The 14,011-nt window shown below is 47.8% G+C and overlaps 1 protein-coding gene across 1 annotated transcript in view; it reads right to left on the bottom strand.

Moving 5' to 3' along the window:
- LOC127587151 (carcinoembryonic antigen-related cell adhesion molecule 5-like) overlaps window positions 1-14,011 on the bottom strand; it is a 244,103-nt gene that overhangs the window by 221,510 nt on the left and 8,582 nt on the right. The window contains exons 3-6 of the mRNA XM_052045344.1: window positions 10,406-10,681; window positions 7,972-8,235; window positions 5,198-5,473; window positions 3,410-3,670 (exon numbers count right to left, since the gene is read on the bottom strand). Coding sequence (XP_051901304.1) covers window positions 3,410-3,670; window positions 5,198-5,473; window positions 7,972-8,235; window positions 10,406-10,681 — 1,077 coding nt within the window. The remainder of the gene's footprint in view (window positions 1-3,409; window positions 3,671-5,197; window positions 5,474-7,971; window positions 8,236-10,405; window positions 10,682-14,011) is intronic.

Raw genomic sequence — 14,011 nt, 5'->3', positions numbered from 1 at the left:
CAGTTCACGTCGCACAGATTAGATATTCTTCTGCAGGTTACTCATTAGCAGGGATAATGCGCGCTAAGGGAGACCTACAATGCTCTTGAACTACCAGCGGTGAGTATCAGAAACACCTCGTTAATATTTAATTCTAAGAGGTCAGCCTGAAATGACAACCTATCGACAAGCTAAAAACGAGACCGGTGAGGAAAGATTGTAGTTGGAGGTTTAAATTCTATGATGACTTTTACCTCGTTTCAATTATTAGCTCGATAAAACATGTGTAACAGAAGCAGGAGTTGACCGTTCGGCACTTCCAACCTGTTCGACCTTTCAATAATATCATCATTGATTTGTTAGTGGCGTCAGCTCCACTTTCCTGCCTGTTCATGATGACCTTTGACCCCCCTCGTAGTCCAAAACTCTGTCTGCCTCAGCAGTTTGCACAGGCACTGACTCACTCTTCACAGCTCTTTGTAGTCGTGAACATCAAAGACTCAGGAACTTCTGAGACAGAATTCCAACGCACCTTGCCTCTCCCATCCCAGAGTGTTAACTGTGTCCCGATTTAAACTGCGGAAAAGCACGGATCATTGGTCTCGAGACCATTTTATATCTCCTCCAGATGTTTACTTATTCACTTGTTGTTACTGGCATTATCTTCCTGCCCTCTCTATCTCGAGAAGGTGGTGGTGAGAATCTCTGGAGTCTGGTTTTGACCCAGTGACAGAGAAGTCACAGCAATATTTTTCCAAGTCTGTGGAATCTGCAGGTGCTAGTGTACCCCTGTACTCGCTGCCATTGTCATTAGTGGTGGAGGAGGTAGAGTTCTGTGGAAGCCGCTGTCAGATTAGTTTGGCAGGTAACGGCAGGGCAATTTGAGGATGGTGCACACTGCAGCCACTGGTGCAGCTGGTGGAGGGATTGACCGTCCAGGGGAGTGTGGGGCTTTGATCGAACGGGCTGCATGGTTCTGGATAGTGTGGAGATTCTCGAGTGTTGCTGTGGCCGTAGCAACGCAGGCAAGTTGAGAGTATCCCATCACACTCCTGACTTGTGCGTTGTAGATTGTGGACACACTTGGCGTATTGGGAGGTGAATCACTCACCATAGGAGGCCCAGCCTCTGTCCCGCTCTTGGAGCCACAGTAAACGTCTTGTAAAATATTTTCCACTGAATGTATTCAGTTCAGTGGTGGTGTTCAACAGCCAAGCACTGCGTGGAACCTGTTACTTGTTAGTTACAAGAGCAGAAAGAGACTCAATGGTTTAAGAAGAAAGCTGAAAGTCACCATCCGAAGGGCAGGTTGGCCTACAGAACAGGTACTGAGGGCGCCAGCGACAACCACATGCTCTAAATGCATGGAATCACTGCAGTAATGGAGCAGTTACATATCAAACCTATCGTGATCTTATAGAACTAATTATCTTTGCAAGGGGAACATTTTCTTCAACAAGGAAGTCATTTAAAAAATAAAAAAAACCTGCTGCGTAAATACGTGGATGCATTATTTTCTGATTAAGCTTCTGTCACCTCTGAGAGATTCACAACCGAAACTTTTATGGAGGAAGTATTCGGTGAAAATGGATTTCGGCGAACAAGAGAAATGAGTCGATGACGGCAAATCTTGTAATCTGATCACTCCAACAAGTTTTACACGGTTCTTTGTTAGGAAAGTTGATTATTGCTGTTGGCCCCAGATTTAGGGAACATCTGAGCTGACACATTGCAGCGGGGTGAGGGGGGGGGGGGGGGGAGGGGAGGGGTTTAGGGAAATGGCAATGAAGTAATGTGGCATTAGAACATAGAATATAGAACAGTACAGCATAATACAGGCCCTTTGGCCCACAATGTTTGGCCGACCTCGCTAAGACTATCTAACTTCCTCCCACATATCCCCCTAATTCCTCCATAATGCTTATGTAGTAATGTCTTGAATTTGACCAATGTATCTGCCTCCACCACGGCCCCAGGCAGTACATTCCATGCTCCAAGCACTCTCTGGGTAAAAAAAACCTTCTTCTGATATTAGGTTGGCAAAAGTTTGCTTGATAGGAGAAGAGTGTCTAATTTGTCGTCACTAAAGTACCAGGTCTGAAAATCTGAACAATTCAATTCGTGGGGACACCAAAAATTCCTCAGGAAAACGTAAAAGTGGTAAGGTACTGACATTTGAATGCGTTTAAAAATAGCGTGGCGGACGACGGGTGAGGGGCACAGTGGCGTAGATGGTGGCGCTGCTGATTCGCAGCCCCAAGAAGAGAATAGGCACCCCCTGTGATTCAAGGAGAATGTAAGGGATGCTTCTGAAGCAGGGAATTAGAATTAAATGGGAATGACTAGCTGCTCCAACTAGGAATAGTATTAAACTAGACTCAGAAATTATCAGGGCGGCGCTGGCTGGAGAATAGCCTGCAGGGAAAGAGCAAGGAATGGGACTGAGAGGATTGCTCTACAAGGAGCTCGCACGACACCGATGGGCCGTGCGGTTTCCCAGTGTGCCGTGGCATTTAGTTGGTTCTAACTCCGACATCCTCCGGGATTGGGGTGGTGAAGCCAGTTCGCCTCTCGAGAACGGAGTGCTGCCCTGGTGACTTGGCCAAGCCGTGACATCCCGACAGGACTGTCGACCAAGGAGACCGGTGGCTGAAGCAGCGAGGAAAGTCTATGTGTAACCGTCAAACGACCCGGGCAGCAGAGGTGAGAAATGTGCAGGAACAACGTTCAACTTTGGAAGACGTTGGAAGAGGGACAAAGAAGTACTGTGCAAACTGCCAAAAGAATTTAGTGCATTCACACCGCAATCACATGGAGGGAAACTGCAACTTTATACATTCCAGTCGGGGCAACAGCCTGTATACACAGAGACACAAGAGAATGTAGATGCTGGAAATCTGGACGAACACACATGGTCAGGCAGCGTAGGTGGAGGGAAATGGAGAGTGGAGGTTTAGGGTCGGGATCCTGGATACACAGTGTTGGTTACTGGTGAGTTGCCTTGGCTTTTACAGCAGGTGTCTAAGTCTCGCTAAAGCCAGCTTGGAGACTCCTGGAATGCTATTTCTACAATTCCTCACTAGATATGGACATGATTGGCATTTATTGCTCGTCCACGACTGCCCCTCCAGTGCACTGTGTCCTCCTACTCAAAGTGGTGGCAGTGAAGTTGACACGGCTGGTGTGTCTGGAGTCACGTACAGGCTCGGAAGGAGAATGTCCACTTTTGAGGACCCATATGGACAAATGCATGGTTATAAACATAAGGAAGCAGTCCGATGTTCCTTAATCAATACCCTGATTGTTCAGCATGCAAAGTTAATATTCTGAATCGATATTCTGCACAATTTCAGCCACTTAGTTCAACAACCGAGTGTCCACTATCACCTTGTGGTCTCGTCGGTAGAAAAAGGAGAAATGTATTACATACCCAGCAGAGTTATTTCTAGAGTTGATGCACTGTACTTTTCTGTGACATTGTTAAAGGCCTGACAAGTGTAATTCCCCGTCTTGCTCACAGAAATATTGTCAAGGATAAGTTGCTGCCCAGTTTGTAGAAAGTCACCGTTCAGAGACCAATCCAGGTTAGCGGTTGGCCTGGACTCTGCGGAACATGTTAAAGTGACGGAGCTTCCAGCAGTGTAAGGAGGGGAGTCAGGGTTAGTAGTGATATTTGGACGATCCGGTCCGTCTAAAACAAACGCACAAAACGGATTGCAGTAAATTACACGAACAGCAAAAGCAGCAGAGAAGCAGAGCGGGAGAGGGAGAGCAGCCCACCACCACAGAGAGTGCACACCAACACCTTTCCTACACACAGAGAGCCGTCCGTTCTATAAACCACACGCAGTAAGACACATTTCCCTGCAAATTCAACAGATGCCTCACATCCCAAAACCTATCTCCACCACCCCCATCCCCCCCCCCCCACCCCCAACCTGGCACACGTCAGTGACAATCACACGCCTTGTAACTTCCTGGGGTTGGAGGCCTCTGTGTGGTTTAAGGGACAGAATCGTGGAAAATCCGCCTATCAGAATGAGGCCACTCAGCCCATCAACACTGGGACGAACGTAGGAGCAGCTGCAATAAATGCGGAAAAAGACCCAGTGCTATGTGGGCGTGCAAATGCTTTCAAATTCCAATTACTTAAATCCGAGTCCTAGTGCGTAGGTGGGGCTCAGTCCCGGTCCCAAACCCCGTATGTAACAACGTGTATGTTAGGAAGTAAATTCGGACCACTCAGGTTAAACTCACAGGGGATTGTGGTTGCGACGTTGATCGGGGAGGCTGTAACTTTCCCCTCACAGGGGAAAGTGATGGATCTCTGGCTATTTCTAATTCTGGTTACTCCGGACCTCCGTCAGGAGGGTGACGGGCCCCCACAAGCTCTGGCACTTCCTCGCCCTGATATTTTCCTCCCTGGGAGTGGAATTATTTTCAGAGTTCCTGGCTGATTCTGCACTGGGCCAGAATTTGAATGACTCCCCTCAAGCCCCTCATCTGTGAAAGCATCCATGAACTTATCGCCCCATAGAAGGATCACAATTCTTAGTGTTGAAATAGAATCAATGCAAAATTAGATTTTAGAAGCGATAGATGTGTACTTGATTGAATCGGGTCGAATGCGAATGTTATTACAAGTCCTGCTCTGGACCTATTACAAGTGAAGCCCTTTCGGTCCACGTTAGCTGTCCAACTTGTCCCTGGTGTACCGGGCGGGGGCTCTGACTGACCTCATTGTTCAGGAATCTCACCCAGAAACTTCTTATCTCATTGGTTCACAGGAGGTGGCCTTCACGGGCAGTGCCAACATTTAATGAACCTCCCCAATTGCCTCTGAACCGAGGGGTCGGTAAGGAGTCAGCCTGATCGTTGGGCCTGGAGTCACACATAGAACAGATCGGGTTATCCGGCACATCTCCTTCCCCTGAAGTACATGAGTGACCCAGATTTTTCCCCCACATTGCTGTAGTTTACTGGTCACCGTTACTGAGATTGGTGTTTAAATTTGAAGTTCCAGGTTTGAATTTAAATTCCCCAGCTGCCGAGGTAGATTTGGACACGTCTCTCATCTGACTGTCCAGTACTTTGAGTGTTAGTCCAATGAGGTTATCACTGTCCTACTATCCCCAAGTGCAACACCGCTCTCCCAGAACATGGTGCCCAGCAGGACTGGTAATAAACGGTGCAACTACTGATCTCTTGGGACACTTACAGTAAACATTGAGATAAAACGGCTCGCTTGTCTTTTCGCTAATCGAGTTGTATGCGATGCAGGTGAACGGTCCATCTGTTCGTAACACTCCAGGAATAGTGAGTGTGCTTTTATCGGCACCCAGTACAAACCTGCCGCCAGGAATTATTGTGCTATTGTCTTCAAGCCACAGATAAGAGACCGCCGTGCCTGTTGCGGAGCATATTAGTTTCACGCTGTCATTATACTCTATTAGGCTGGTTGCATTGGCTGTAATATTGGGTTCGGACACAGGTTCTGTTGAAAACACAGGGTGTGGGTTAGTGCACAAGAATTGAAAAAGAAAGTCTGGAGGAAGAAAAGATTCGGTTTCAATGAAGGATGCATCAGAGCAGCGATGTGGTATTCTGTAGAATAAGAACGGATAAGAGATTGAAAATATTCCAGATAATCTGTGTTGATGCAAGTGTTGAGATTCCGGTAAGGCGCTGGAGAGAAGCAGCTTTGTCCTTCACTCATCGTCTGCGGACGTCACCGCCTCTCCCACCGTCTATTGCCCACGCCTATTTACCCCCAGAACCTGGCAAGCAAACAGGGGTTAGCCGTGTGTTTGGAGTCACCTCCAGCCCAGACTGGGTGAGAGTGGCAGATTTTCGTCATTGTTTGGCTTGTGAATCCGGTAATTTCGTGGTTACCGTCACGGCGACAGGGGTTACTTCCCGATCAGTTTAGTTAATTGTGTTCTGATCCATCAACGACCGTGTGGTATTCTAACTCCCGTCTCTGTGTCAAAGACCCAGGCTTCATTTGTCCAGTAAAATAATCACCAATGTACAATCCCTGTCTGTCCTCACATTCGCTCTCGTGGACATTACAGGTGTGGATTGTGAAATAATCTCCTCTTCGGTTCCACACAGTCAAGAAGTCGCAATAGAAGAAATCACGTATGGAACCGGAGTGGGTGGATTGGAAACTGTTGCGTCCGATACGGCGGGAGTGCCCACCTTGTGCAGGCAAGTGTGTCCCCGAGGACAAAAGCCCGAGTTCAGGGCGCTGTTCTGCTACCTGCACCTCAGGAGAGATGGACTTACCATTGGAGTGAGTGCGGGGCATCAGAGGCGTCCCATGGGAAGAGAGTGAGGGCGATCGACACCGGCGAGAGTGTAGAAGAAGGAGGGGTGATCTCATAGGACACGAGAGGAATCTACAAGGTGATGGAGGATGGAGTTTAGAGGCGGGATATAAGGATCGATGTCTTGGATTGGGATGATGATGATGAGGAGGCTCGGGAATCTTTGGAGTTACTTTGGAGGCTCAAACGGCGAGCGAAAAATGATGATCGAGCATTCTTTTTCTCAAACGCTGCGGCGGGATGGACAGGACACGAAATAGGGGGCCGAAGGGACCCCAGATATCGTCCCGAGGAAAAAGACAGCAGCGTTGGCAGAGCAGCTCGCCTACAACACATCGGCAGAGACGGCGCCCCGGGACCAGAAGGGGGCCTGACATTGCATCGCCCCACCTGCGCCTGCGCAAACTGACAAGCCTCTCTGCTGTGAGCGTCTGATTTTGAACAGGAGGATGGGGGATGTCCATCAGACCATAAGACAAAGGAACAGAAGTCGGCAATTCGGCCCATGGGGTCTGCTCAGCCATTATATCATGAGCTGATCCATTCTCCCATTTAGCCCCACTCCTCCGCCTTCTTACCACAACCTTTGATGCCCTGGCTACTCAGATACCTATCAATCTCTGCCTTAAATACACCCAATGACTTTGCCTCCACAGCCGCCCGTGGCAACAGATCCCACAGATTCACCAATCTCTGGCTAAAGAAATTTCTGTCTCTCTGTCAGTGGTGAATGGACTCTAGCAGCAATTTCCAGATGTTAAGATACAAGGAGAAAGTGCAGAGTTACAAAGCAGTTACTATGCAGTGGCCAGTCTCAAGTAGAATGACCCAGTCATCCTCTTACCCACTCTCTCTCCCGGCCCTTCAACTGATTATTTCTTCAGGCAGTGTCAACTTTATTGTGAGCGCCCTGGGCGACATGATTTCTGCTCAGCCCTAACCTCAACTCAATACCAGTGTCGGCAGCGAGCTATGTTGATCAACACTCCAGTGCAGAATATGCCTCCACCCCTCCCTCCACCCACTCTCCCCTCCCTTTCCTTTGTCTAACGTGTCCAGACTTCAGTACTGCGCCCTTGTCCTTGAACTGTTACCAACAGGAAGAGTTTCCACTGGTACTCAAAGCATCTGATCGCATTTAGACAAAAGGTCATTTAAACTCCATTGCGTAACGCAGAAAACAAGGGACGTTCCCCATCCCACAGATGAAAACCAACCCGGATGGAATGTTAACGGGATGGAATTTGCGTTGCCCACGGAGAAGGAAGTACGGATCAATTAAATTCAGGCAAGGGACACCTGGCACTGAGAATGATGACGGATAAACAGAGGTCAGCACAGTGGAGAATTGCTAACGCACACACGACTTTCCAAACCCATTAACATACCTTATGTTTACAGGTAATTAAACAAAGTACAGTGCTAGTATCGAGGTTGATAAGCCAACTAAAGTTGTTATCTCACATACCAAACATCGACCTATTTGGTATTATCTTATTAACGCGCACTAGAATCCCAAGAGTGCATACTAATACCTCTAGTTTCTCTCACTCAGCACCAGGCGACACCATGCCAGATGCTGATAGCGGAACAACAAATGCAATATCTCTGTTTTTACATACACAGCTCGGAAACTTCCACCACCTCTCGACATAATACATACCTAAAACCTCAAGGTTTCGTGTTGTTGAGCTCGACCTTTTGGTGACATTGTTAAACGCCTCACAAGTGTAACTGCCAGTGTCATTCACGGATAAATCAATAAGGTTTAGGCGCTGTCCACTTGCTTGAAGAGATGAACCATTGAAATACCACTGAAATGCAGGAGCGGGGTTCGAAACGGCCGAACAGGAAAAATTCACGTTTGACCCCGTACCGTACGCAGCAAGGTCAGGGCTGATGGAAATGGTTAGATTTTCCGGTCCATCTAAAACAAATGCACAGTCCATTTGCGGAATTTCATCTGGGACTCTAAAGCAGATCTCCATCCCGTCACAAGGCAACTACACCCGGCTGAATGCAGAGAAGTCACTGCGACACTAACTCTACCCGCTCCCACCGAGTCACACCTCAGAAGAAATCGGTATGGAAACAATCTCCTTCCAGTAGATGATGGTCACCTGCACAAACTGTGGTGCCAACCGCTTGAGCAGACAAGTTTAGACTGATCTCGGCATTATTCCTGTTGTGGCGTCTGCCTGAGGACAGGGAACGATGCCGCTTTGATAGGGGAGGGGTAGGTGGGGTCATGGTGGAAGGTCCGCTGGCTGGAGAGACTCAGCTCGGAAGGAAGCAGGGGCAGCATTGTCTTTTGGTTCATCCGTCCCTGATACGCCAGCCAGAAGTAGAAATGTTCTCTTCTAGGTCGTGCATAATAATGGACACCACTCAGCCGGTTCTTGCTGTATCTCTTAAATTTCCCCCGAGATACCGAGGGATGTGAGGTGACCAGTTGACTTGTTCAACACAGAACTCTATGTCACTGATATGTTCTGGTCTAAGACATCTTTTCATGCAGTCTTTTGAGAGGGGACCTTCTAGAAACATTTCGATTATTGAAAGCACTGGACAGAGTAGATGTGGCTAAGTTGTTTCCCTTGGTGGGTGAGTCCAGGACAAGAGGCACAGTCTTATAATTAGAGGGTACCCATTTAGAACAGAAATGAGGAGAAATTTCTTGATGAGAGGGTCGTGGATTTATGGAATTCGTTGCCACCTACAGCTGTGGAGGCCCGATCATTGGGGGTTTTTAAGGAGGAGATTGATAGGTATCTAATTAGTCAGGGTATCCAAGGGATATGTAGAAAATGCTGTGAATTGGGGCTAGATGGGAGAATAGTTTAGCTCATGGTGCAGCTTCAATGGGCCGAATAGCCTACTTCTGCTCCTTTGTCCTGTGATCTTGTGACCAATGGTAATCAGAAAACTACCGGGCTGTGGCAAAATCATGGTTCGTTTCCTCATGTCCTCCAGGGAACGAAATCCGCTGCATTACCCGGTGTGAATTCAGACCAACCAGCGAGGTTGACTTTTAGCTGAAGCCTCCAATCAGAGGTTATCAGGAGGACAATTTTTAAACACGTCCTCAAGGGATTCAGACGTCACTGGCAATGCCAGAGTTTCTTGTCGATCCCTTGTTGCCTGTGGAACTACCCAGCTGAGAACCCTACGTTGAATGGGCTGGGGGTGACTTAGAGGACAGATTAGTTAAGCGAAAGTTAGAAATAATCAGATTGCAGAATGTAAAACAATTTGAAAATAATTTCATTCATAACTATGTGAAGTGATAGTCCAAATATCGTAGAACATCGCTCCCCAATGCACATCCAACCCTTGAAATTCAAACCCTCTGTGGGGGACAGCATGACCCAAATTTCCCCTCTCAACATCAATCACACCAACCCCAGTTCAATACCACTATTTACGAAACAGTAAATTCTTTGGCTGATCCCGCAAATTGAGGTGGGAAGTGTCAGTACTGCGAAGATTCTCCTGGTTCCCGGGATCAGGAAGGAACGCTCCGTATCCTTACAACAATTGGACCCCAGGGGAACAATAACGGACACTATTTCCATGTGTTCAGTTTGACAAGGATACGACGGTGAAGTTGTCGTTACATAATTTCTGAGGACATCGACATTTGTTCAGCTAATTTCCTAGGTCAGTTTGACAATGCACTTGGGATTTGATTTATTGTTTGGCCGACAGGTTCCATTGAGCAGAGATTGTATTTCTGTTGCCCGAAGGCTTGAGGGCTGAAAGAGATTGTTTCCATACCGAGAGGCTCATTTATACTGGAGCAGGGAAAGGAGACCCAGAGATGTTAAAGAAAGTGGGAGAAGCTCAGCTGGACTGGGATTCATGGGCAACAGTTCATGAGTTGGACTTGTCTATACAGATTTTAAAATGGCTCCGAAAAGGAACGGTGGTGTATACTCCCGCTCCCCATCGACCAATAGAATTATTGGTTAAATTTATTCAATCGAACCTCATGCCAGTGAAATCCAGTACAACCTCGCAGAGTTCTGATCCATTGAATCGGACAATGAACTGTTAGACGTCAATGAGATCAAACGGGCCACCACAGTGGCACTTACAGCGAACGTTTAGTAGAAATGGATCGCTGGTGTTCCTATTCACCAAGTTGCACGCTTCGCAGGTGAATTCCTCGTCCGATCTCAGCACCCCAGAGATAGTCAAGGTGCTGTTGTTGGAACTCAGGGTAATCCTACCGCCAGGGCTAACTGTCTTATTGTTCATGAACCACAGATACGAAACATCCGTCCCTTTTGCAGTGCACGTCAAACTAACTGTGTCATTGTATTCTACGGGGTTGGTGTCATTGGATGTGACAACCGGCTTAGATACAGGTTCTGTTAAAACACAGCAGATGGTAAATTACTTGTTACGTAATGTGTGAATGATATCCCCGAGAGAATATATAGCTTATATAAAGAGTAACACTGGAGAGGCCTGATATCTGAGGTGAAAACAGAGAATGAATGAAATACTGAACGGACCAGTCAGCGGCGGAGGAGGAGGAAACACGTTTAAACTTTCATTTCGGCTGCACCTCCACCATTTGTGACGCTGTCTCCCGATCGCAGCTCTTTCCTTTTTCTCTCATCTCCCATCCCTCTCCTCTCCCTGCATCTTGACATCATTTTTAATATAATCTCCAACCTTTCCCAGATTTGATAAAAGGTATCTACTGCACTTTACCTGCGAGAAACCCCAGTTCCTTCCCTCCCGTGTGTGTGTAGAAGCGCTCCCAAACCCCACTGCCGAAACCGGGATTCAATTCCAGATTCGACTCCCTGGTCTCAGACTTCTCAAGCAGCGGAAGTCATTTTATTCCTTGAACCCCAAAACACGATTCAGCTTCCATTCCCCGAGATTCAGTCCTGGTGTGTAGAACCTCTCCTCACTATTGAACCCCTGCCATCCATATATTAACCTGATAAACACAATCGGCTTTTTTCGGAAAACAATCTCCCATCCCTACAGTGTGGGTCCAAGAAGTGGCCCCGCTGCTCCCAGTCTAATTGATTCTGACCAACTGAAACTAATCAATTAAAAAAAAGGTAAATGCATTGAAAGTGAACATAAATGAGTACAATGCATCAAAGCGTTTGGGTGGTGGGTTATGTTTCTTACTTTGTGTTGGACAGATACAAGAGGTGGTGCGAGAGTGATTGTGAGAAACCTCTCTAACTTTTGTCCATTACTAATTTTCGGTGGTCGTGGCTGTGATCCCGAAGACTTGATGTGAGATATTATTAAATGAATTTCGCCCTGTCAGGTAAGTGAGCAAGGTGTGAAATGAGTTGAGGGATGCTTTACGGAGGATTACGACAGAAAACATAGAAGTAGGCGTAGGCTATTCGGCCCGTCGAGCCTGCTTTGCCATTAAATCATGTCCGGTCTTCCACATTTACCCCCAAATGCCAGCAAACTCTTTCTAATATATTCAGCCACTGAGCCTCCAGACCGCTCTTGGGTCGGGAGTCTCAAAGCTTCACTCTCTACTACACGGATATGGGTACCCTCTCAGCTCCAGAGACCGGGGTTCGATCCTGACCTCTGGTGTTGGCTGTGTGTGTTGGGATTGCACGTTCTACTCTGTGTCCGGTTTCCTCCCAAAAATGTGCGGGCTGGGAGGTGAATTGCCCACTGTAAACTGCCGCTAGCGATGTTCAGTAGAGTCTGGAGGGAGCTGATGGGAATGGAGGGGGAATTAAACGAGTTGGGGCAGGAATAGTGTGCCGAAGTGCCTGTCTCCGTACCGTGCCTCACTACGACCTGATGAATCATATCGTCATCTCTGGACTGTTATTGTGGCCCCTGACTCTAGACACACTGGTCACGGGAAACCATCAGCCACGCCCACGGCTCCGCCCTATCTACCAACGACCAGTCGTGTTCACTGGGGCCTCTGCGGAAGTCACTGAGCACACGGATAAGAGGCCAGATGCAGGGATTTTGAAACACAAGAGCTTATCAGAGCTTCCTGAGCATTGCAGTTCTGAGAGCTCAGAGCTGATGCCATGTAACATAGGATGTCTATCACACTCTGAACATGGCTGTATCTCAGATGATATCAGCACATTGGCCGGAAGCGTGCATCCCTTGTGTGGGGTGATTTGCAACAGAGGGTTGGCGAGGTATTTCCCGCAGCTCCAAGAGGTTGTGACTTCGGTCCGTGTGCGTTGGGGGCCGCGGAAGTCTCTAACCCGCTGATTAGCGGCGACCGCATCCGACCTCCCGGTCGAAACCCAGAATCTCGGTCGCATCCAGCGGTGGTTTCGGATCAACATGGGCTGTGTGGTCGGATTCATTGGGGATCCAGGTCCGCGGGTTCTCCACAGGACTGGGATCCCCATCTCCAGCAGAAATGTTATTTTTCAAAATTTTAAAGAGTATTTATTTTTATCAAGTAACTGATTTCAGCTACAATCACTATTTCAGATATTAATTCCTAAACACTGACACTGATTTGAAAACATTCGTTTTAATTTTGAAGTGTGTCTTCGAGCTAAAGTCCTTTCATGGTCGTCATCTGGGAATTCGGCTCCGATGATCTCCCGCTGTGATACCTCAGAACTGATTCACTGCCTTTGACAATCACTTTTTCTTCCCCTGAGTAGTTAGTTCGGCACAACATCGCGGGCGGAAGGGCCCGTTCCTGTTCTATACTGTTCTATGTTAAATATGAAGGATGCTGAGCCAAGTTTCTGCCGGCTTCCTGGATCTCGTCTTTCGCCAACTTCTGCCGTGCCGTGAGTCAGCCGCTGTCACCCTGAAGTCCCGAGGACGCTGCGTGTCTGGAGTGGTCCGTAACTCGTCAAACCAAAGCTGCATCACCAGTGTTCGGAGCACACTGAACACTGTTCCTTGGACACTGTGCCCTTAACTGTCGTAAAACAACCTGGAATATTCAACAGGCCGCTGAAATCAGACGGGGCCTTTAAGGAATAAAAGGAAAACAGGAAATAACTCAAACAGGGAACTAGGAAGGCCAAAAGGGACCATGAAATATCCTTTTTAGAATGGGATTAAGGAAAATCCTTTGTTCCTTTGTACATGCATTAAGAATAAAGTAACCCAGGAGAGGGTAGGACCAGTTATGGACAAAGGAGTGAATCTGTGCCTGTAGCCAGAGAAAGTGGCCGAGGTACCACATGAGCACTTGGCATCAGGAGAAGGACGTGGTGGACACTGAGATCAGGGAGGGGTATGCGAAGTTTCCAGAGCATGCTGATGTCACCAATGAGGTTTTGTTGGGTCTCTCGAAGAACATTCAGGCGGATGTCCCAAGGGACTGATGGGATCCATCCCAGGTTATTGAGAGAGGCGAGAGAGGAGATTGCTGGGCGCTGACTTACACTTTCGTGTCCTCTCTCACCACAGGCGAGGTTCCAGAGGGCTGGAGAGTAACCACAGTTGTTCTTTTGTTTGAAAAGGGCAGTAGGGGACAGGAGCGGAAATGATAGACCAGTGAGCCACGAACCAGCGGGAGGGAAGCTATTGGAGAACAATTTTAGACATATGTTTTACTGGCATTTGGAAAAGCATGGGTTGTTTGGGAACAGTCAGCAAGGCTTTGTGCAGGGCCGGTCATAATCTTCCAAAGTTGATTAAGTTCTTTGAGGTGGTGGCGAAGATCTTCGATGAGTGTAGGGCAGTGGATGTTGTCTACATGG

The sequence above is a fragment of the Pristis pectinata genome, chromosome 39 (assembly GCF_009764475.1).
Source record: "Pristis pectinata isolate sPriPec2 chromosome 39, sPriPec2.1.pri, whole genome shotgun sequence".
Lineage (NCBI taxonomy): Eukaryota > Metazoa > Chordata > Chondrichthyes > Rhinopristiformes > Pristidae > Pristis > Pristis pectinata.
This window is presented reverse-complemented; position numbering and strand designations above follow the sequence as displayed.